General features: G+C 37.8%; 1 protein-coding gene across 3 annotated transcripts; it reads left to right on the top strand.

Moving 5' to 3' along the window:
• The first annotated feature begins 2,695 nt into the window (after positions 1-2,695).
• LOC144639175 (transmembrane prolyl 4-hydroxylase-like) lies at positions 2,696-23,701 on the top strand. Of its 3 annotated transcripts, XM_078498446.1 has the most exons (15): positions 2,696-2,860; positions 4,642-4,764; positions 5,819-5,909; positions 8,751-8,832; positions 9,388-9,602; positions 10,692-10,753; positions 11,246-11,280; positions 11,411-11,594; positions 12,189-12,246; positions 13,166-13,314; positions 15,393-15,489; positions 15,982-16,005; positions 16,749-17,094; positions 22,893-22,974; positions 23,579-23,701. In XM_078498446.1, coding segments are annotated over exons 2-15 (1,518 nt in total). In that variant the 5' UTR covers positions 2,696-2,860; positions 4,642-4,672; the 3' UTR covers positions 23,580-23,701. The 3 variants fall into 3 exon arrangements, 2 of the variants coding, with proteins under 2 accessions (XP_078354572.1, XP_078354573.1); XR_013568072.1 differs by lacking the exons at positions 2,696-2,860; positions 4,642-4,764 and adding an exon at positions 20,107-20,170 and having other exon boundaries at positions 5,540-5,909; positions 23,579-23,629; XM_078498447.1 differs by lacking the exons at positions 2,696-2,860; positions 4,642-4,764; positions 15,982-16,005 and having other exon boundaries at positions 5,540-5,909.
• Positions 23,702-24,094: the final 393 nt, after the last annotated feature.

Genomic DNA, 24,094 nt, shown 5'->3' with positions numbered 1-24,094 from the left:
GGCACTTAGTTTTAGAAATAATCTGGAATTGAGACATTAAGAAGGAGAGCTTTTATTTTATTCAAAAAACTGCTGTTTCGAGGCAGGAAAATTTCAAATAAAAGATTTTTTCATCGAAAGATTCTATTAAGAAAGATTTTCAAGTGCTAGGTTATTGTGTTTCACTTCAAATGCAATACATATGTCAAGTTTTGGCACGGATAAAAGGTTTCGAATGAGAGTTCATTAAGCTAAAGTTTGCTTAGCTTGAAATGTAGTTGAGTTTTAAAGAACTTAAGTGTCGCTACGTGTTCTGTGCAGAATTTTTCTTAGCATAAGCTAATTGTCACATTTGCTTTTGAATGCGAATAAACGTGTAAAGTGGATTGAGGAAGAAATTGCCGAAGTTCTGTTTTGCCAACTACTGAATTATCACTCTGTTAGCCACGCTAAAAATAAACACATTTTATATTTTAAAAATAACAAGGGTAGCGAAAAGTTAAAAAGAAAGTTTTAGTATCTTTGAATTTTCGTGTTCAGTTTTCAGATAAAAAATTTGCATTCTCCATCACCTGCAAAACTGAAACCCAGCTGTCTTCTCGCTCGTTTTGATTCCCAGTCTTCCGACTGCGGAAACAGTGGACTTTTGATCTTCGCCCTTGGGGAATGTATTTCATAAAAAAGCTGATATATTTTGTCTACTTTATAACCAAGTCAGACAAGCGAAGTCTACGAAGCAAACCAAATTAAACTTATCGGGTTAAGTCACGTGGTTATTTTACCGCGTTTCCTGCGAAGGAAGCCGTTGCCATAACAACCACATAAATCGTCTTTTCCAGGCTAAGGCTTGTTTTCCTATGGCCCTGGATCGAGATATTTGTTAGCATGAATGTGAGGCTCACAAAAAAGGTCCAGTAAATGACAAAACTGGGTTGAAATAGTGGTTTGTAGAATTTTTTCGGGGTGGGGGAGGAGGCTCTTATTATAATCTGACACTTTAAAATTTCAGTTTTGATATATATTCGTGGAGATCCGTTTTCGCAATTTCTCAAATTTAAAAACGCTCCAAGCGAAGGAAAAATATCCTGTCCTCTTTCTACTTAATGACTATTTGTAGACTGTTTGTACAGCTTAAACGAGCTAGATTGTCTGAAGATAGTATTACCATCTTCTTTTTGTTTTCGCTGTTCAAGTTATATTAGAGAGGTTAAGCATGACGTTTACGGCAAACGGCAAAACTGAAACTTTTGCCGTCTCTCTTCAGTTGTGTGTACAGTAGAGTGAAATTATTTGTATTTGCACTGAATAGTAGGAGACGTTATTCGATTTTTATGTGCTTTATTTACGGATTAGAAGAAAAGAACTCAAAATCAGAAGTTATCTTTGCCGTTTGCCGTCTGCCGTTAACGTCATGCATAACCTCTCTATTTTTAAAGTGTGAAAATCTTCTCCTGTTTTTAAAGAATAAAAAAACCCTACTGACCAATTTGTTAGCTTAAAAAACTGAGAAGATACAAACTTTTGTCTTCAGAAATCGGGCGTCCATAATATTATGTAAATATATTTGCTTTCTTTGAATAATAGCTTTTATTCTTTGTTCTTTCGTGTTTTTTTTGTCTTCACCGATGAAAGCAATAAAATGTCATTGCAAAAAGACATGTTTACTCTGGAAAAGATCTTTTAGTATTCTGTCAGTCGAATTATGAATAATTACACTGATTATGTTTAATGATGTTAACTTTTTAAAATCTTTGGCAATGACACACTGATGTCCGAAAATTCATATTCAAAAAACATCCACGGACCAATTTTCTCAAGAAAGACATTAAACGAAATTCAAAAACACTGGAATTGGTTTTGCCAATATTTCGGTTCGTTTGAGTTGCCCTGAGGAAGGTTTTTGTAATATAACCGAAATATTGGCAAAGATCAATTCTAGTCTTTTTGATGTCCGAAAAGGATAGAATGTAAGACGGCAAATTAAAGTAATCGTTTAATGATCATTTTTCAGTTTAAAATTGAGCACTTGTAGATCTATTTGCACTCCTTTACATAACATTTAAACCACGTCTTTGAAAAAAGTGCTATAACTTTAATTCTTTAAAATTAGTTATTCTATGAACATTTTTCTTAAACCGAACAGTTTTTTCTTCAAATGTCCTATAAGTAAAACGTTCATTTATATTATTAATGATGTTGCGAAGAACATTTTTAGTATTAAATCAGATAATCGAGGACTCATTTTACTGAGCCGGAAAAGAAAGACGGTTTGAAAGCGAAGCTCAGTTCCTGATACTAATAAAATGATTTAGTCCACATTTAGTTTATTATCTTATTTAATATCATCGCCTTTTAATTTCTACTTTGTCGCGGACTCTTTAAATTTAACTTTGACGTTGAACATTCACAAAGCTGCCTTTCGATGATGTATTACAAATAGCTATCAATAAAAACGCTTTCTTATCACGATATACGAACAAGTTTGAGTCCTTGCCTTGACATTTATGGCATAAATTAATAAAATGTGCCATCGAAATGTCAGAGGGACAAATAGCAATAACAGAACAGACAAAACTTTAATGTTATCGCGTAACAAGATCAGATCTATGGTATCCGATAACTCATTTAAATCTTTTACTTCCGCACAGAACTCTTCAGATTTAGCCGGTGTCTCTTTTTCAATAATTAAAAACCGAAACAGCGCTTTCTATTTCGTGAAAGCAGTATGGCGCAGATTCTCTGTACAATTATACTGCTGTTGGTTGTTAATGTGCAATACGTATCATCAGCCGTTAAAAACCCGTCTTCTGGGCTTTATACTGATAAATCCTGCTCGCTTTCGCAGGTTTCAAAAAGGAACGGAACATTAACAAATTCAAAGGTAGGATTAAAACCGCTGATAAATCGTTGCGATACCAGATGTAGGCCGTCTCCCCTTTTCTTTCTCCGTTTACTGTTGAATGTGTTTCCTAATTTTGGGTCGGTCGGTCGGTCGGATAAAAAAAATGAAAACTTTAAAAAAAAAAAAAAACAGGAGCACGCTGGAACTAAGAGCCTGGAAGCAACGAACGTCGTCACAAAATCAACATGGCGGCAACGGAGTAAGAAAAGATCGATGTAGTGGTTAAACTCAGCCAGGATTAAAGCGAAAACAGATAAGCCACCAACACTCTTTTGCGATCTGCGAGCATCCACGACTTCCCAACAACCGCTAAAAGGCAAGTCTTTTTTTTTTTTTTTTTGGAAAACCCCAAAACTTGGGTCGGTCGGACGACGGTTAACGGAGGGAAAAAGGGAGACGGCCTTACATTTAAAAACAATTGACTAGTTTTGTAACTATATTATTTCTCACTTCCAAACAGACTAAATAACGATTGAAAATGAATGATAAGTTCTGAACATGAAAAACAAAATATAACGACGCAATAATGCTTTTTCGCGCAATGAATGTATGACATTTACAGTGCAGTCTAACTTATTTCACGGTTTTACGTGTGATAAATTGCTATATTTTTTTAACAAGTCTAACGATGTATTTTACTAGCCCACAGCGCAAGACAAAATACGAATGACAAGTAAAATTGTACAGCAACATAAAAACCCGCGAGGAAGAACCTAGCAGTTAAGAGCCTGTTAGGCTAAGATTTGCAAATTAGGGCCCAGTTTTTACAAAATCCTATTTAGCCTACAATTTCAAAACAGGTTCTTATTTTCTAAAATTGATTAAAAATGTTTACTTGACACTTTTGACCGTAAAATAAGATATATTTCTTAACCTGTCTTAGCAGTTAAACTTCCATCGATTTCTTAGTTAGCTGTCATTTAAAATTTCAGCCCATTTCTCAGCTATCAGCGAATTTTGTAAATCTCAAATTTCATCTATCAGTTAATAAACGCGTTATTTCTCAGCTGATCTCCCTTCGCAAACTTTTGACTAATTCTGGGCGACTTGGCGCTAGTCAGATAAAGCCCATCCGGGAACTCTGAATAATCAACGTCTTAGTGTTTGCAGTAGTCGTTTTTATTGTTGTTTTTTTTTTCCTTTTCTTTCTTTCTGTTTCGTTTTGCTTCTTTTGGCTTTGTTCTTTTGGCATGATGAAAGGTATCTAAGAACTGTGAAGGAAAAAAATTCCAAAACGCTAGCTAAGAATTTCCGTTCAACGCATCGTGGTAGCTTTATTATATTTTTATCCAATACCACAGTAATGACAACTTATAGCAAACTTCTAGTTAAACTTCAACATGAATGCATTCTGCCATCTAAAATCGCATCTCGTCCGTCCTTCTATTAAGTGCATCAGGCCCGCACTTTCTAACCTGTGGTTACAACTAGTTATATTTCAGGGACACTCCCTGCGGTTGATTTTGATTTCTATATCAACTGCATGTGGGAATTTCGAGTTTGTTACCCTATTTTAAGCTTGATGACTCTCCAGATCAAATTAAAAAAAATCAAATCTTGATGATAAATTTGAACTCACGTGAACTTCAATATTGTGCTGTAGTGAATAAAAATTTCAATAGACCTACTTTGCTGAAATGCATTGCTTATCGATTATGTTTTTCAGCCTCTTCGTACGAAAAGAATGTACAGAGAGTATAGTAGTAGTAGTTAGTAGTACGTAGAACACATTGATAAAGCAAAGTTCTGCTTTTTCTCAGACTCTGAAGTCAAATATTGATTTTCCATTTAATGAAGATGGATATAATTCTACGGAAAATAGCACTGCCGCTGGCTCGCGATTATGCTGGCCCACAAAAGCCTGAGGAAACTACAAGGCAAAGGTAAGACGTATCAACTCTTACGATACGTTCACCTTACTCTGCTTTACTAAGTATGATCAACATCCAATTTCTTTTTATAATTTTAATACTTTCTCAAGCAGAAAGGTGACGAGAAAAATGAAATACAGTATCAACTTGATATATTTAAAGGATAAATATTACCCCGATAACATCTTGCAGAAACTTTATATTTATCGGCGTATCAGGCGATAACGTCAGTCGATACCGTTAAAATAACAACAATTAACATGCAATGCATAAAATACTCGCCATAATCAATCTGTTTATAGAAATATTAAAATTTTGTCCTGAATTGGAGATCTTCTTAGAGTGTTTAGCTATCTTTAAAGTATTCTATCTACTTCGCCTTATTGCAGTGTAAGACTCAAAAACTCCGGAAATTCTTCTGAATCTTCGGAATAAGTCGGAAATCTTCGAGCCGGGCTCGGAGTAATCGACAGCTATAGACCTTTCGTTAGTTTTTGATGCCTCTTAACGATTTCAGTCGAAAAAGGTGGCTTAGCTCTCGACTCCGGTTCTTCCTCTCGTGTCGGATCTTCGGCCGGACTCGGAGTAATCGACGGCTCTTAAGTTAGTTTTTGACGCTTCTAAATAATTTCAGCCGATTTAAAGTTGTAGCTTAGGCTGAAAAGTAGTTCCCAGTTTATTTTATTTGATATCAAAGCGACGATTCGGCAACTCCAAGATGAGATGACATCTGTGGACACCTGTTATCAGAAATAAACACAAGCCGATGGGTAATTTACATTTTCAATAAGCGATCATCTATTCTCGTGACAACTACGTATAATTTCACATGAATCGAAAATCGGTAACATATCCCCTCGCGTGAATAAAACCGCATAACAACAAAATAACAGATAAGTCATCGTAGGTCGATAAGTTTGTTATCACCCTGCCGGATAAGCTCCGCGTAGCTTACATATTTCACAAGAATGTTTAAAGTCTCTCTTAAACAAGCGTCGCCAATGTGGGTTCGAGTTTCGTTTGCTGTTGTGGTCTTGTCAATAGCTTTGGGCTCTTGGTTTATCAGGAACAGAGGAACTGAAACCCTGCTAAAAGAAGGTGTCATTGAAGACAACGAGAACCGTCCGTACAGGCTACCAAGAATAGACCCCATAGAGGTAAAAATAAGAATTTATAATTATAATATTTTACTTAGTCTTTCTGTATTAACCCAACGTATTTTAGTTTCTCATGTCATTTTCACTGAACAATGTACATAAAGCCGGAGAAACATATTTGCCGTTGGCATAGGTGCTAATATGCCTTTTTATTTTATTTTGTCTGAATTATAATTTTTAAAAAAGGACTTATTTAGGGATAAATATAGTCCAATTTTAAGTCCCGATTGCACGGATCAAGAGTTGTATAAAAAAATTGAATAGCAGACTTTATGTCGCTGAAACGTGTTTTTCAAAAGTGAGCAACCCATTCAGAAATAAATGATTTTCCCACTTTTCGTTTGAAATGTTTTTAAAAAATTACTTTACGCCTTGAAACTTTCTTAAGAAACCACTTGTTATATTCACACTAACAACAAAACATACAAAACTTCAATTTTTTATTGTTAAACGTAGATCAGTTAATTCAGTAATATTTTAAAAAGCTTTTAATGTACTAGCATCATTAACTATTCTAGGTCTTTAAGGACGAATTTGGCAAAAGGTGTAATTTGCACGAATTATAAAAATGATCCGACATTAAATTTGCAATATCTATTAGCTTGTCAGTTCAGGCGAGTGTTAAATAACCAATTACGTAAAAAACCTGGAATTTTGCCTTAGAGTGCCTGAAGGAGGATCAGTAAAATTTTTTTCGATATTTTCCGTCCATTGCTTTTGTATTTTAGTAATTATTTTTTGTCTATATATTGTAAATAGCAACGTTAAGACGGCTGTCCTAACTTAACATACTATTTTGAATTCAAATAGGATTTTTTGGCCTTCGCATTCTCCAGCTGTGTAAATATTAATAGTTCTACCTTTTTCACCGATCATTAATGATATCGCTTGCATTTTTAACAGACAAGCTCCGCATGAAACACGTATGCGTAAAAATTGTTTATTAACAATAAGACAATGAGTCTGAATTTTCAAGGTGAATTTTCTATAATCGAATATTCAACTAGGTGCTGCCGAGTTGACTGTCGCTCATAGAAAACGAGGGCGAGTATTCTAATTGTTTTATTGGATATTCTGTAGTATTGCAGTCCAAAACCTACAATTTGATGTATTTTTAGACCAAAAATCAATAACAATTAAGTTTTTCCTGAAAGAGCAACGCGCGTGCGATTGTGTTCTATCAGCGAATTGAACACAATGGGATAACCAATCAGAAAGGCGGATTTCCAATAGAACACGGCCGAGCGTCTACTAAAGAGCATTGGACCGAGAAAAAACGTTTTAAGATTTATCAGCTCATGAAACTATGCGAAATGTCGGAGAAAAAAAGAATAAACGAGAAGAGTTCACGAACTAGCATCCGAAGGCAAAATCTTTTCGGGTCTTCTTTTAACTTCCCGTAAAGTTTATAACACCCACTGACCATATGGAAACACTTTGTGTCTTGAAGCTTTTATGGAATAACTAATTATTAGAAAATTTGCATGGGGATAACCAGCTTATACAACAGTTTATAAGTGTAGACAGAAGCTGTGATAAGCTTCTGGTGTAGACCAATCACAATGGAAGTGTAATTTCTAAACCAAAACAGAAGCAAAATGCATTGACTACTAAGACAGTACAATTGCGACAAGCGGTAAAATATTGTTTCAAAAGGTTGATTCAAACGCTATTTAGGACCCACGCGCGAGCAATCTCTCCACAGGGAGCCCTCACATCCGTTAAGAATATGAATAAAAGATTACCTAACCTACCTTTATCGCGCGCGTGTTTTTGTGGCGGCCATTTTGAATTTTTAATTTGCGCGCGGTCTGCTAGTGCGAGGTCTGGAACCGATATTACGGAAGTCTGGGACGGGCGGCAGAATTCGTAAATTCTCGGAGGATCCGATCGCTCACCGAGAATAAATAAGTGACAAGTTGTCATTTTTTTAGAGCTCCGAGCAGCGTCCGCGCGATCTCCGTAATATCGGTTCCAGACCTCGCACTAGCAGACCGCGCGCGTATTAAAAATTCAAAATGGCCGCCACAAAACACTCGCGCGATAAAGGTAGGTTAATCTTTTATTCATATTCTTAACGGATGTAAGGGCTCCCTGTGGGGACACGCGCCGCAACGATGACGCGTGCAGCAAGAGGCACAGGCTTCGCCACACGTTTTTTTTTTTTCCTCTCGTTCTCTCAGTATTTTTGCGTTCTTTCCCCGACGGAATTTAGACAGAATCCCACAGTCTCTCTTTTTTTTAAAAAAAAAAACATTTCGTAACTGAAAACGAAAATTCTGAAAACGCATTTTTTTTTAAAAGACATCGACAAGTGATTTCTCATAAAAGACTCGTTATATAGCAACCAAAAATAAAAACACCAAGCTTCCGACCCAAGGAAGCGCATTATATTTAATTTCGCGCGGGCAGTTCTCGAATTGTAATTCCATGCTGGACTGCATTGGATTTAACCACGTGATGCGTTTTAAAAAGGGACTTGTCAGAGCAATAAATACCCGCGGGTCACCTTAAATCTCTCGCCGTAGACACAAAGGAAACTCTACAAGAATTAATTGTCAATTTTGTGCCACCAGCCTCTTGAAGCCAAGTTAGAACATTGATATATCAAACACGGTCGATAACATTTTACAAGAATACGTATATTTTTGATTTGCAAGTTTTTTTTGTTTCAGAAATATAATAACTGTTTCTTATATGATCTTTAACTGTAACTTGTACCTCATACAAGTCGCCTACGCTTATAACTTATTTAGGAACATAGCTGTATTTTAATTTTGTTTATATTTTTAACCCCCTTTAGGAGCGCACTGTTTATTATTTATTTCTTATTTCTAATAGGTTGGTTATGTGCGCGAGATCAAGATAGTCGCGGGAAAGGTGCATAAGATGAGGACACTGAGTTTAAGACCAACCCTGTTTGGTAGGACAAGAAAATAATTGTTGTCTCTTTGAGTTACAGCAATGGTTGTTCAAAGGGTGGATAAGTAAAAGTTATCCACCGGATGAATCACTATCCAGTAGATAAATGTTGAGGAAACAAACTACGCTTTCCGTTGGGACAGGGTTGTTCAAAGAGTGGTTTTAAACTCATTAATAATTCATCAAGTTACACCGGTCTTCATAAGCATACATATTTACGATTTTATTTATCCGTTTACTCCGTAGTTTTTGTTTCGATTGAGAAGTTATATCAAACACTCGAGACAGTGTTTCATCAGCAATCCAAACACCTCAAATTTCGTCGAAAACACTCCGCTGCGCGTCGTATTTTTAACATTCTTCTCGGTTTTTGGATATCCCGATGAAACACTGACTCGTGTTTGATATATTACTTCAAAGGCTGTTGTAGACTTTCCCCAAAGTCGACTTCGTCACTCGCGGTCATCGCTTCGCGACTTGGTGCAAGTCTAAGGCTGTTGTGAAACTGAAAATTAAGCATTTGGATGTTTTTTTCTGTTGTTGTCTTCATTTTCAGAAATAGAAGATTTTCTTACCGAACAAGAATGTGATGATATTATTTTCATGGCGCAAACGCAAGGCCTTGAGCGGTCGATGACGCTCGGAGAACAAATACCCGTCGGCGAAGAGGGTAGCGCTAACAAAACAGCCGAGCGGCTTGTACCACAAGACCCCGCGGAAACTTTTCAGCAACTAGACACAAACTTCGACGGTGAACTAGATGTAGGAGAGGTGGGTATAAACCAGTATGTTGATATGGCGATGTATTCGTCTAGTCGGGAGGTCTCTATAAATTCTCTTTAAAGGAAACGCCAATTGTCAAGTATCAAAAGGCAATCAATTCGCGTACTGGGTCGTAGCCGTTTGCACGTATTGCGTGCCTATCTGTAAGCTCCAGGAGGCTGGTCAAAGTAGAATCCGTTTCATCGAAGATTGAAAGGAGCATGTAAAACGAAGCGGCACATGGTGACACAGACACAGAAAAACCAACAATGCACACTGAACTAAATAGGTACCAAGTTAAGTAAGAAATAGCTACGAATAAGTGTAATATTTAGATTTAGGCAAGCCTATTAGCGGAGCTCCACGCTTATTTTCTGGTTCTTAAAATTTTGTGAAAATGCTCTCATTGAAAATAAATACCGTTATTGAAGTTACTACTCAAGAAGGTTCCATAGCCGAAATAAGCCAATCGAAGAAATTGCGCTTACAAAATTATGTCATTACCCAAGAAAACAAAGATTTGAGTCCGCGATATTATGGAAAACAACCTGGTCAGCGGGCAACTTAAAAAACATGACCTCGATAAGCTGTACATCTAAGCCCGCGATGTGGTCATGTGATACTGGTCAGCGGATACCTTGTTTTGACAGCTGTCAAGTGACCATATCATGGATGTCAAATATCAAAGATTCAAGCCGAGATGACAATCTTCTCCCCTCACTCGGGTTGCCTTCTGTCCCCCCACCCCCTCCCCGAGAGTCTGTAGGCGCGGGCGCGCGTACGCTCACTCGATAACCAATTTTTTTCGGCTTCATGGGTTTACCAAATTTCCTTACCAATGGTGCTCCGCGGGCGCGCTTCGCACGCTGGAGCTCTGGAGCTCCGCTATAAGTGGTGCTTCAATTGAATCCTGATAACTCGAAGCCCCGCTAACTTGAACCATTTTCGATTCCCCTCCAGGTCATTTTCTTACTAAGTTTAACTCAAACCCCCGGTAACTCGAACATTTTTCGATTTATCGGGATTTAACTGTATGTTTGTTTTAAGAAAAACACAATTGACGCTCAACCGACAAAAATTTATTTCTATCCGTTCAAGGTCGCCAGAGGTCTAATGGAGCTGGGAAGGGTCCTCCTTGACGAAGCGGATGCTAAGAAAATGTAAGTTGTGACACAGGGAACCCACTCGCCAGTGCACTGTGTATAGGTTCCTGTCTCTGTTCCTTTTGTAGCTTTTATTAACAATGACGCATTTCACAACATAGTCTTCTAGATTTTGTTTTATTAATGAAGTGTTTGCAAACACAATGTTTGTTTTCATGAAAACGGCAACCACAGTGGCAATTCACACATCACATATCGCACATCACGCATCGCAGAAAAAGTGCGTGAATTGTGATGTGATGTAAATTGTGATGTGCGATGTGTAACGTGTAGAGTGAAAAGATGCAACCCTTACTGAGACTAGAGCGATCTTTTCCAAAAATGGAAAATCTCTTAAAAACGCCACAACTACAAGTAGCTCATTTTTTAACAATTTTCAACAGTAGGTTCATTTCTAGGTATTTTCTAAAGAACCCTGTGTTTTAACAAATATTAGAAAAGAATTGTTTTAAAATTTTTTCCTCTTTAATTTCTTCCAAATAATTACAGGATGAAAGACCTAAATATGGATCGTAACCAAGACGGTAAGATACGGAAAACAATAGATATAAACATTTAAGCTTTTTATTAACAACAAAAAGAGCAACCTTGTGACGTCATGAGATCCAAAATAGCGGAGGTTTTTAATTCCATATTTTTGTTTGTATTTTCCAGGTGTAATAACATACAATGAATTCATAAAATTGTCCACGGAAAAGAAAATGAAGGACATAGTGCACTACTTGGAGAAAGTTCATAAAACGAAACCAAATAAACGAACAAGAGACAGCAGTACAGCATTCCTTGATCCATACGAGCACATTGATTTTAAACCACTTTTTGAGAGCCTAGCAGACAGGTTAGTTGAGCTCACTTCTAACAACAACGGTTTGGCCTTTTTTTGAACAGTTCACGGCAGGAACCAAGAGAGTGAGAACGACAACAGAGGCGATGATCATTTTTTTTCGGATTCGGGTAAAAAAAAGTATTTCAACAGCATGGAACAGGGTTCTTACGGTTCCTGAAAAAACTGAAGAATCTTGGAATGCTATTGTGGCGCTTTCCAGGACTGGAAAGTCCTGAAATAAGACTTCCAGTCCTGGAAAGTTCTGGAAATCTGTTTAACTCAAGTAACCACTGAATTCTCAGAACTAACGTTATAAGAAATGTATGGCAGACAGTAATTAAGGAGAAATAACATTGAGATCTTGGGAGTGAAAGGGTAGTGTGAATTTTGGAGTCCTGGAAAAATCCTGGAAAAGTGCTGGAAAATTGTTCGTAAAAAGGGTACGAACCCTAATGGAATTTTTCTACCTGCCTGATTTCATTTCACTTGTCTTCGTTGCCGTCTTTGGAAAATTCATTTACTACTTCCTAATACGGTAATTTCTTATTCCTGCATATTTATTTTATTTTTAGTGATGAACGAGACATGTACATTCTTTCCTTGCAGAATACACTTGGTGACGAAACTTCCTAGAGATATGATCTGGAGCAGTGAAAACATGCAGGTAAATTAATCGCCCTCCTCTTCCTCTTCCTTCTCCTCCTACTCCTCCTCCTCCCTCTTTCTAATACCCACCACTTCTACAACACAACATTACTTAAACATAACAATTAGAAATTAATGCCTGTCGATTAACTACGGAGGAAAACAGAGTGCATTGAGAAATATGTAATGTTCCTCATGATAAGGCGTGGAGCAAAAATTCTTGATATTGTTGTTAAACATTCGCTCGAAGGAAATTAAAACACATCAAACTAAGCAATGTAAAGGAAAAACACGTGTTGCAGGCGAGTGTTGGACGAGTGATTTTATTGACTTCTTTAGTATTTTCGTCGCCTTTTCGTGTGTTTTAATTAGGAAAAAATCGCTGTTTAGGATTGTTTATTTGTTTTAAAATATAACGCACCTATTTTCTAGAGAGCTTCGCTTTTTTGGTTTGTGAGAAAAGAACCATTTTAATAGCTTTTCATCGGCTGAGCTTAAGCGCGCGTGGATTGGCGTCAAATTTATAATTAGCCAATCAGGAGCCTTGTCTACTGTCCTGACTTTCTGCGAAAACAAATCACTGACCTGATATCCTGGCCGGAGTTTTGGCCAAATTTGGCTATACCTTATCGTGCCTTTTATGCCACGGCGGCATAATCAGGCTCGTTTGGTCTCGCAATGGATATTTTCAGTCGCCTGCACCTCACCAAAAAAGGAACCATAACCTGCGATCAGGCATTTTTTCACTGAATAAGTTGGGAGGGAGGGCACGATTTCAGGTTATACGAACCATCACTCGACTAACCTTTCCTGAAATACCACCAAAGCGGTTTCCTGATATGCTACCAAAAAGGTACGAATAAGTAACATTATGACGTCACTTCTGACACTGTGCAAGTGCAGTGTGTCAATTCTAGCTAATGGTGTTACATTTTCAGGTTATCAGGTATAACGAAAAGCAGCATTACCACTGTCATTATGATTCTGAAGACGAAGAGGCAAAGGAGACGCCATGCTGTCATCATGCTGAAAATCTCGTTGAAGTCGACGAATATGAAGATGATAATATAAAATGTGTTCCGTGCAGGTGATCAAATAAAAATGAAGCGTTTTAGACGAATACTTTGAAATGGTTCAGTCACCGGGGCAACAACTGTCACGCCGGGTTTACACGGGCAATTTTTTATGTGACAAATATAATTGATAGTGTAGATGGCGCAACAATTATTTGTCAACGGTTCAAAGTTAAATGCGTCAGTGATGACCATTGACAGCAGCTAGCAGAGATACGCGCGCATAGTGCACAGTGGGAGATTGGAAGACTGGGGACCACCAATACTGACGCAATATTTGCCACATTGGGACGAGTCGTCTACAGTAGCGAATTTTCGTATGTGACAACTTTTCTTCGTCACATAAAAGCTAACACGCCAGCTTCTCGTCAAATATATTTATCACATAAAAATTGGCCAATTTTCCTCCTCTACGCGAGCAAATAAAAATTTTTCACATAAAAATTGTCACACAAAAAATTGCTCTTGTAAACTGGCCTTTAGTTGATAACAAATTCCAATCGCCGAGAATGGACTGAGCCCATACCGTTTATGATTCACAAAAAATGCCCTGGGCTTATATTTGCTCGACATCCTTTTTAGGTGGGATAATCTAGGAAGGGGCTATATTTTGTGCCTCGTAAGGGGGTGTTTTTAAAGTAAGCGACGAATAACAGGCAATAATTGTAGGACATTTGATCATCTTCCTTATCTTCTACATCACATCTTCACTTAAGGTGACTCGATCGAAAATGACGGGCTGTATGTCTGTCACCTCTATACTTCACCATTTCCTCTTTCCTTCACTTCGCTTTCTCAAATTCCGCCGTCAATATGTCGATGTAATCGGCGCGGCTCACCCTTTTATCCTCAAACTGCGCTAGGATTTCGTACTCCATTGCTCATTTCATCTTTCTTCCTTCGTCGTCGGACCTCGTCAATATCATCAAATATCTCCCAACTTCGCTGACCTCCCCTCCACTCTCAATCCATACCAACACAAATCTTCTCCATACTTCTCCCTTTCGCAATTACCTGCGAATTCCTACACTACATTAATACATCTCACACTTTTCTCTCTCGTCGGCCCTTACGAATTAATACACTCTCCAACTCTCTATTCACGCCATGTTGTCGTTTGATTCTCGCTACGCTATCAAATTCCTTATGTCATTTAGATTCACACATATAGGGGGCGCATTTTCCCCATACAGCGGTTATTTGATACATACAGCTACAATGTATTCACTTGTCCAAACTTTCAATCACGTGCATAATTGGACACCTCTTCATCACATGCAACTAACACTTCTGCTCCCCCTTTCCATTCAAATTTCAAATTCTTTATTCAAATTTCATGCGTTGCTCGTCCCCATGGCCGTGTTCCTTGTGGGTGCGCTTCACTTATTTTTTCTCCATCAGCACTCCACGTACATCGCAGTGTGATGTTCAATTTGTCCTCTTCCGTCCGAATGCGACCTTCCTACATTTTCGCAAATGTGAGTTTGTTCTCAACTTCCTTTCTTATTTGGCTCTTTCTTTCTTCTGTGTCTGCTGCGCTGGGCGTTCCCCTCGAGTCTGCTGGATCTTCGGTTCTTCCGACATTCTTGACCATGTCATTTGCTTTGGTGTTCGCGCTCAGTTCTTTCGTTTCCATGGTGTGTTCAATGTCATCGCGCAACTCGCAATCTCATCGACATATTCGCTTCTTCGTAATTCGTAAATGCGATGGGTCGGTCGGTGACGTTGCCATTTTGCGGCATCCACGTCATTCATTTCATCGTCCCTTAATTAAGTTGGTAAGTGGGCATGTCTCTTTGCTGGCCAGTGTCATCGAAGACTTATAAATAATAGATTTTGGAATTGGTTAGTCGGAGGGGCAGAGATGAACATGATCGCGCGCGCCCGTTTTTCGTAGAATTCCAAATTCCCATTTGACATCCCCGTCTCTTTTGTGTGCGACTTAACTCCCCCCTCCCCCTCCCCCCTTCCCCCTCTTTCCCCCTCCCCCCTCCCCCCCCCTGGCTAAACGGAGGACCTCATCAGAGGTCAACCTAGTTCCGGCGAATATGCTACAAAAGTTGTTGACAATTTTATCTTGTCCTTTTTTCAGATATTTGACGTTCTTTTATTATCTCAAGGAGCCTAAAATGGGAGGAGAGACCGCTTTTCCTCTAGCAGACAGCGAATCTACTCCGTCAAATAATGATGTATGTATATATTTCTTAGGTGAAAAATCATTAAGGTTAACACGCGATTATTATTGATCTTAAGAAAACCGAATTTTTTGGTACGGGGGGTAATATTACGAAGCTATTTATATTTTCAAATATGATAACGACATATATGTGCTACCAGATAACCTAACTGTTTTTTGTTTTTTTGTTTTTTTTTTTGGGGGGGGGGGGGGTGGTGGGTAAAGTAAGCGGTGGTTAAGCCGTGTTTGTATAAGGACGAGTATACGTTTAAAACTCGTTTATACGTTTATACCAAAACTCAGTATAAAATAGTTACCGAATTTGGTTTTCTTCCGTAATATAAGTTATAATTTTCTTAACTTAGGTACTTTTTCTACTTTTTCAAATTCTTCTGCATTTTCGCTTTACTTAATACATTATAGCGCAAGTAACTTTTCATGTTTTTGAGTTTGATGATTCAAAAAATCAAAAGAATCTGATGTGATAGCTTTCCTTATTTCACAGAAACCAACAGTCTCGTTATCAACTGTAAGTTCTTAGTGGCTCAACTGAGCTACTTGTAACATCAAAACAGTTCTGAATATTTAGTAAATAAATTTTAACATGTTTATTTGCGGCATTAATTCATGACACGTTGATCTATTCCCTCGTTCATTCAGTCAGTCATTCATCCATCCATTCAGTCTGTTAGTCAGTCAGTCATTCAGTCGTCCTCCGTCCGTCCGTCTGTCCGTCCGTCCTCCGTCCGTCCGTCCGTCCGTCCGTCCGTCCGTCCGTCCTCCTCATCATCATCAGTCATCATCATCATCATCTTCTCATCATCATCATCATCATTCAGTCAGTCAGTCAGTCAGTCAGTCATTTCATCCATTAGTCCTCCGTCCGTTCCTTTTCCTCCATCCTTCCGTCCGTCCCTCTGTTCTTTCTTTCGTTCGTTCGCTCTTAGTTCATTCTTGTTCCCCGGCATATTTTTATCGGTGAAAAACCCTTCAAGAGCAAATAAACCAAAAACAAACAAGAATAGTTTAGACTGGGGAAGATTCAGTAAGATTATCAACAACAAACTTAGAAAACTCTGCAACCAACTTTGCTTCCAATAACTGTGCGCTGAGAATCTCTAAGCGTTGAAAGACCTGGTATTCACGAGTAGATTATTGTTGCACTTAGCAATTGAAACTGTTAATTCATATCACCAGGTTTCGCTTACAGTTATAGTTCAGACATAAGGTACTATGATTCAAAACCATTTAATTTTTGCCCATTGCTTTTAGACCCTGTTTGACGGTGATATAAACAAGTGTGACCTTTCGGATCATTGCTACGATGCAAACCTGTATTACAAGCCAAAGCGTGGCGCTGCATTGTTTTGGTACAATCATCACGTCAGCGAAAAAACCGGCTGGCTGGGGGCTCTGGACGTCCTGAGCTATCATGGCGGCTGTGACGTAATCAAAGGAGTCAAATGGGCAGCGAACAATTGGATCAATGCTGGTGTCAATCGTGAAAAAGATTTGAAACTTTGGGAGGAGAGTAGATTAATGGAAGAAGATTTCCTGGAGAGAATGAGAAGACATCCGTGGGAAGAACAAACCCGCGAGAAGGACGGCGATGGAGACAGTGAGAATAAGAATGACAACGAACAACCTAATGTAAATTAACTATTCGTGATTTCCAAACAAGCCACGATTAAAAGCGCGTCTTGAATGGGCCTAAATATTGTTGTAAAAAAAAAAAACAAGAGAAAATGCCACAAGGATGGTCCGTAAAAGAGTCGACGACTCTAATCCTCAGGCAGACCACCTGACTAATCTTAAATAAATAGAATTCAAAATAACACAATCAATAGTAACAAAATAGTTCTAAAATCTAACATATCGTGCATTATGAATATATCAAAAATCTTAAAACGTGTCTGAATTTTCTATAAATCGACCAATGCAGTTGATTTTCATTACGAAATTCCTTACATCACGCTTAAAACTTGAAAATGGTTTTACTTTCTTTTGATAATAGTTTTACTTTCTTTTGTAGCTAATACCTTTATTTTTACACGATGGTACTTTAGGACATAGAGCTTGTGGGGTCGTGTAAATACAAATACAAGTTAAAAAAATATGAACAAATAAAAAATATGTACAATTCTAAAGGCGAGACTAGATAACTTAATATCAAACTATAAAGCTTAGACGCTCTCTATTCGAGTTTTCTAAAATTAAAGGATTTAAAAAGTGTCTGTTTACGCTACCATTTAGCTCGTGTTGGAATTAAAAAGTGCCTTGCATCGACGTGAAAGAGTGTTCTATAAAGTTGTGCCTCTTTACGACTAGTAAGCTAGGTTTGATCCTTACCTGGTATATTTTGTAAAGAACAAAGATTTGTGTAAGATAATAGCTTAATAGTAACGTTAGAAAACAAAATAACAAATACAATTTCCTAGATCTAAATTTTTGGACTAAAACTTCAAAGTGCAGTCATGCGATACATTCACTTCAGGTTATTCTACTGAAATAGAACCTGCACTGAGATTTTTGAGATTTTAATGCTTTTTCAAGCAGCCAGGTAACAAGAAAAACAGGAAAAAAAAGAAGAAATACATCCAAAATATATATGAGGGATAAATACTACTTCGATAACATCTTCATACCCTTTTCAGTACGCTCCGGCGGCATCTCAGTCAAAACCGTTAAAATAATTAAAAATTAACACGTAACAAGGAAACAAAGATCGATCAATTTACAGAGATATTCAAATCTTGCCTTGAATTGGAGATCTTCTAATAATGTTAAAGGAGAAGTTCATTCCAAAATGACACTTTTATTCTTCACGCACTTCATATGTTAGTCACCGAAATTTCAGCTTCCAAAAAGTATTCAAATCCTATAAAATCCTTGTCTGAAGTAGTCCGAAAATCTACCTTCGGCCGACGCCATTTTGAAATAACGTAGCAGCCAGGCGATGTATGTGTGACGTCAAAGAGCTCAACCTAAAGTTTGCCAGTTTAAGTACTTGACACTCCTTGCTTATTTTGTATTAGCTTTTTTTTCGAAATTCCTGTTTGTGCTGCATCATTTTGCACAAACTGACCTCAGTCAAAGAGAGTAAAAGTTGAGATCTTTGACGTAACGCATACATTGCCAGGCTGCTAAGTTACTCCAAGATGGCGGCGGCCGTTTCTTAATTTTTGGACTACTTCAGACAAGGATTTCAAAGAGTTTGAATACTCTTTTTAAGCTGTAATTTTGGTGAGTGCTACCATTTTGTTAGCGTGAAGAAAAAAGGGTCATTTTGGAATGAAGTTCCCATTTAAGCTATCATAAAAGTGTTTTTATTGCGGGCCCAAGAGAGGCCCGCAACCCTAATCTTGACAGTGACCAGCGGATTGCGTATTACGCGTGCGCGCCACGTTTATAAAGACTATCTGCAAACCGGAAGTTGAAAATTTTGTTCTTCCACTAAGAACGATCGGAATGCGAAAAATGTGTCAATCACGACAGTTTGTCGTAACACCGGAAGAGAAAAATCTTGTCTCCAAGAGCGATAAGAATGCGAAAAATCAACAGTTTATCACATTAGATTGAGGCTTCTGTCGGAAGACATTACGTTTTGCAGACGTTGTTTTATAGGTGTTGCTTTTGAGAAGATCTGCTGTGATTGTATCACAGATAAACTACGGCAAAGCGAATGATTCCAACAACGGTTATTCTCGAGAAATTCCTTATAACACTGACAACAAAGCGAGTTTGCCGACGGAGGAAAACCACATCTCAATTCACACCGCGTGCTCGACTACACTTCGCAAAACTGTCAATCAAAAAAAACAACTCTGATTGGTTTGCGGCAATAGGAAACGATAAAAGACATTCGTGACTTAAGCGTGACGCGTTACTCGATCTTACTCGGAATAATTTTCTTTTGTCCAGTGATTTATTTCCAAACTAATAAAAAACACTTCCCTCCCAGTACCTTCTCTTAACTGCATCGAGGCCCGCACTTTCTAACCTGTGGTTACCACTAGTTTACTCTCTTATTACATGCGGTGTTAGACATCTTCTCGATAACCGTCCGGAAATTCTTCAGAATCTTCGGAATAAGTCGGAAATCTTCGCGCCGGGCTCGGAGTAATCGACAGCTATAGACTTTTTAGTTAGTTTTCGATACAGCTTCTAAATGGTTTCAGCCAATTTAAAGTTGTAGCTCAAATCTGAAAATAAGTTCTCGGTTTATTTTATTTGATATTAATTAAGACAACAATTCAGCAAATCCATGATGAGATGACATCAGTGGGCACCTGTTATTAGAATATTAAGCTCACGCCGATTTGTAATTAATTTCCATTAATTTTTCAATAAGCGATCATCCATTCTAGTGATAACTTTGTATAAATTTCACATGAATAGAAAATCGGTAACATAATTGTTCCCTCGCATGAATGAAAACGCATAACAACAAAATAACAGATAAGTCATCGTAGGTCGATAAGTGTGATATCAACCTGCCGGATAAGCTCCGCGTAGCGTACAATTTCACAATAATGTTTAAAGTCTGTCTTAAGCAAGCGTCGCCAATTTGGGTTCGAGTTTCGTTTGCTCTTATGATCTTGTCAGTTGCTTTGGGTTCTTGGTTTATCAGGAACAGAGGAACTGAAGAAAACGAGAACAGTCCATACAGGCTACCAAGAATAGATCCCGTAGAGGTAAAGCTTAGAATTTACTGTATTATTTTACTTAGTCTCATTGCCATTGAACAATGTACATAAAGCCGAGGCATAGGTGCTTATCTGTCTACAATAATTTAATTTTTGTGAATCATTATTCGTCCAATTTGAAATCCCGATTGCAAAGATTAAGAGTTGTAAACAAAAGAGTGAATGGCAGACTTAATTTCGCTAAAAAATGAGCAACCCATTTAGAAATCAAGGAATTTCCCCACTTTTCATTTGGATTTTTTTTAAAAAAATTTCTAAAAGGCCTGATTTTTTTTGACACAACTTAAATTTTTTTGTTAAACGTAGTCCAGCTAATTCAGTAATATTTCAAAAAGTTTTTAATGCACTAGGATCATAACTACTCCAGGTCTTTAAGGACGGATTTGGTTACATGTGTAATTTACACGAAATTAAAGAAATGATCCGACATTTAATTTGCAATATTAATTTGCGTGTGACCTTAACCATTTACATTAAAAGCTGGTATTTGGCCCAAGTGCCTGAAACAGTAGAACTCAAGAAAGAATCTTATCGAGATTTTCTTTCCATTGCTTTGTATTTTTATAATTATTTTTTTTTTGTCTTTTTTGCTGAAAAAAACGACGAGACGGCTGTCCTAACTTCATAATATTTAGAATTCAAATAAAATGTTTTGGCCTTCGCTTACCCCAGCTGTGTAAATATTAATAGTTATTACCCATTTTGAGTCGATCGTAAATAATATCGCTTGCATTTATCACAGAGAGGTTCTGCGGATAAAACACGTATGGTGAGTTTTCTATTTAACAATAGGCCATTTCCGAGTTACCGTTTGCCTCTGTTTCAAAGCGAGTCTACGTGCGAAACCATTCATATGAAAATGAGTTTCACCTACAGGTCTATTTTCATGCTAACATCATAGGTGACAAATTACTCCTTAATTTTGGCGCGAAATTTTAACGTTAATTTATAATTTCACATGTGAAATTATAAAATTGCCATGGCAACGTAGTAAGCGGCAAGATGGCGTCCGTAATAAAAGATGTTTTAAAGCTTAAACTTTGTACATTTTCGCTTGAATTTCATCTTAGCTAGCTAGCCTTGGCCATGCAATCAAACGTTTGATGATATTTTGTATTTCAAAACGTCAAAACGACTTCAAGACTTAAGCCAATTACCTAAATGGCATCGAGCCGATTTTTGAGTGTTTTACACGGGCACCGGTTTCAGTTCATTCAAGACGAAATACGGCCATAATGTGAGAAATAAATTGACAGTTGATTCATATTTTAAACTTTTTGTCAACAGCAAAAAGGAATCTCTAAAAGGTTTTCTTCAAAGACTTAAAAACACTTGCGAGCTTGAGCAAAATGTATGCTTTTAACTTTTCAAAGCTCGGAGTTTGCGATGCAATATACCAGTAAAAAACCTACGATTGAAAGTGTAATTCGTCACCTATGATATTAAAATGTAATCAAATGGTATACTCGTGAAATTAGGAAATAATTTCACTTGCATTTTGTCAAAATGCTAATAATTTCCCTCGCCTTTAATTTCACTCGTCACCATTTGATTACCAATACAAATCAAACTCATTTTCATTTGAATGGTTTCGCACGTAGACTCGTTTTAAAACAGAGGCAAAGGGTAACTCGGAAATGGCCTATTAGACCATGAGCCCGAGTTTTCTATGAGCGAATAGTCACCGAGGCGCAGCTGAGTTGACTATCAGCCAATTTCTCCCTAAAACATCAAAGCATACAAGGCTCACAGGCCATGAAAATTCAGTAAATGAACGCCAGCCAGCGTGCGGTAAAACAAGCTTATAGAGCAGTTTTGAATTGAGTGTCGTAAAACCAAAAGCAAAGTAATTACTAATTACTCTAATTATTATTAATTACTCTGGCCAATCACAAAGGACATAGACCATCCAGTGAACCAATCGAATCTCGTAGCAAATACATGTAGCCGGCACGAAGCCCGGGAAAACGTGCGCAAGCGAGAGACGATTGGTTTTGGTTTTAGGTTTTGATTGGCTGAGAAAGTGGCGCGACCGTAGTAATGCAAAACCAAAGAAAACGCACATTTCTTTTGACACTCGAGTGGAAACCGCTCTACAACGCGCAAATTGGCAACATCTTTCTGTCGATCGAGCGAAAACTTGTGTAGACTCTCGTGGACTTTCACAAGGGCTAATTCCATGAGAGCGCATAAGCGTTAGCGATAAAAGCGAAAGCTAAAGTTTGAATTTGCGTTAACTCACATTGACTTAACGCTTTCATTTTTACTAGAAACACCCGTCATTATAGGCGCGCTATCGATATCCAGCTCAAAATTGCAATCTGAGTTCGAGCTCGATCAAAAAACTTTTAAATGTGGTTTTCTTTTCTTCATATTTTAAGTCTCTCGCAGTAGACACAAAGGAAGCCCTACAACAATTAATTTGCAATTTTTGCTGCAAGCCTCTTGAAGCCATGCTGGAATATTGATATATCAAACTTGGCCGATTGCATTCTATAAGAACTTGAATCTTTTTATCTCTTTTATTTTCGAGTTTTCTGTGACAGAAATTATATGTTTCTGATATTATCGGTAACTGTGACGTGTACCTCATACAAGTCACCTACGTTTATATCCTATTTTAGAACATATATTTTAAATTGTTTATATTATATTTTTAACCCTTTTTAAAAGGGTGCTGTTTCTTATTATTTCTTATTATTTATTACAGGTTGGTTATGTGCGCGAGCTCAAGTTAGTCCCAGGAAAGGTGCACAAGATGAGGACATTAAGTTTAAGACCAGCCCTGTTTGGTAGGAAAAGAAAGTTCTTGCTCTCTCTAAAGGTGGCTTTTAACGGTTTTCTGCAAGCTTTTTTTCAAAGGGTGGATAACGCTATCCACCGGACAATTAACAATTATTCGATGAGCCCGCGTTGGATATGAGTTGGCTATAACGAACTCATATCCAACGAGCGCGAGTGGAATCATAATTGTTTTATTTAAAAACACTAAAAGAATTGCAATGTTTGAGCTCCCCAGCTGTCCTCGCTGACGCATACACCGACCATATTTGTAGTTCTTGGTATATGAGCTCATATACCATTGTCTGTCAACCAATCAAAACTCAGGAATTGCAATATACCATTGCTAGTTTTTAATAATATGGAAAATCCCACTTGTCACTTGTATTCTATTGGTATATACACTCACCTTTTTTATACTACTCGAAAGCGTTGCAGAACTAGTATGTCTATTGTATAAATGTTTAAAGAAACAACGCTATTCACTGGATAGTGATTTATCTGGTGGATATAGCGTTATCCATCCTTTTAACAACAGTTGGGACAAGGTGACTTGCTGTGCAACTCTGCCGAAAATTAAACTTCATGAATTTTTTATATTGTTTTTATTTTCAGAAATCGAAGATTTCCTTACCGAAGAGGAATGCGATGATATTATTTCTATGGCACAGATGCAAGGCCTTGAGCAATCAATGACGCTCGGAGAACTAAGAGCCACCGGCGACGAGGGTAGTGCTAACAGAACCGCTGAGCGGCTTATGCCGCAAGATCTCGCGGAAACGTTTCAGCTGCTGGACGCAAACTTCGACGGTCAACTAGATGTAGGAGAGGTGGGTATAAACATTATGTTGTTGTACTCGACTAGACAGAGTTCTCAGAAATGCCCACTGCGTTGGACCCAGCTGACAAGTATCGTAAGACAATCGATTTACACGGGGTTGTAGCCGTTTGCACGTATTGCGTACCTAGTTAAAGTCAGATTACACTGTAAACAACAGAGTCGGTTGCATCGAAGATTAGATGGAAATATGTAACATATAACACGAGGCGACACATGGTGAGACCCATACAGAGACTGAAAAAAGGAGTGCACACAAAACTAAACAGCTAAATATTTAACTAAGAAATAGC

This window comes from Oculina patagonica, chromosome 14 (assembly GCF_052425735.1).
Source record: "Oculina patagonica isolate OP01 chromosome 14, crgOcupat, whole genome shotgun sequence".
Lineage (NCBI taxonomy): Eukaryota > Metazoa > Cnidaria > Anthozoa > Scleractinia > Oculinidae > Oculina > Oculina patagonica.
The sequence above is the reverse complement of the archived record's forward strand: the minus strand, read 5'-3'. Positions and strand labels throughout refer to the sequence as shown.

What these genes read in the sequence shown, in the direction of transcription:
- LOC144639175 (XM_078498446.1), top strand. Translation starts at nt 4,673, where the DNA reads ATGAAGATGGATATAATTCTACGGAAAATAGCACTGCCGCTGGCTCGC. An exon ending in GTGAACTAGATGTAGGAGAG is followed by an intron (nt 9,603 to 10,691) that starts GTGGGTATAAAC and finishes TATCCGTTCAAG; the next exon opens with GTCGCCAGAGGTCTAATGGA. An exon ending in GAAGCGGATGCTAAGAAAAT is followed by an intron (nt 10,754 to 11,245) that starts GTAAGTTGTGAC and finishes AAATAATTACAG; the next exon opens with GATGAAAGACCTAAATATGG.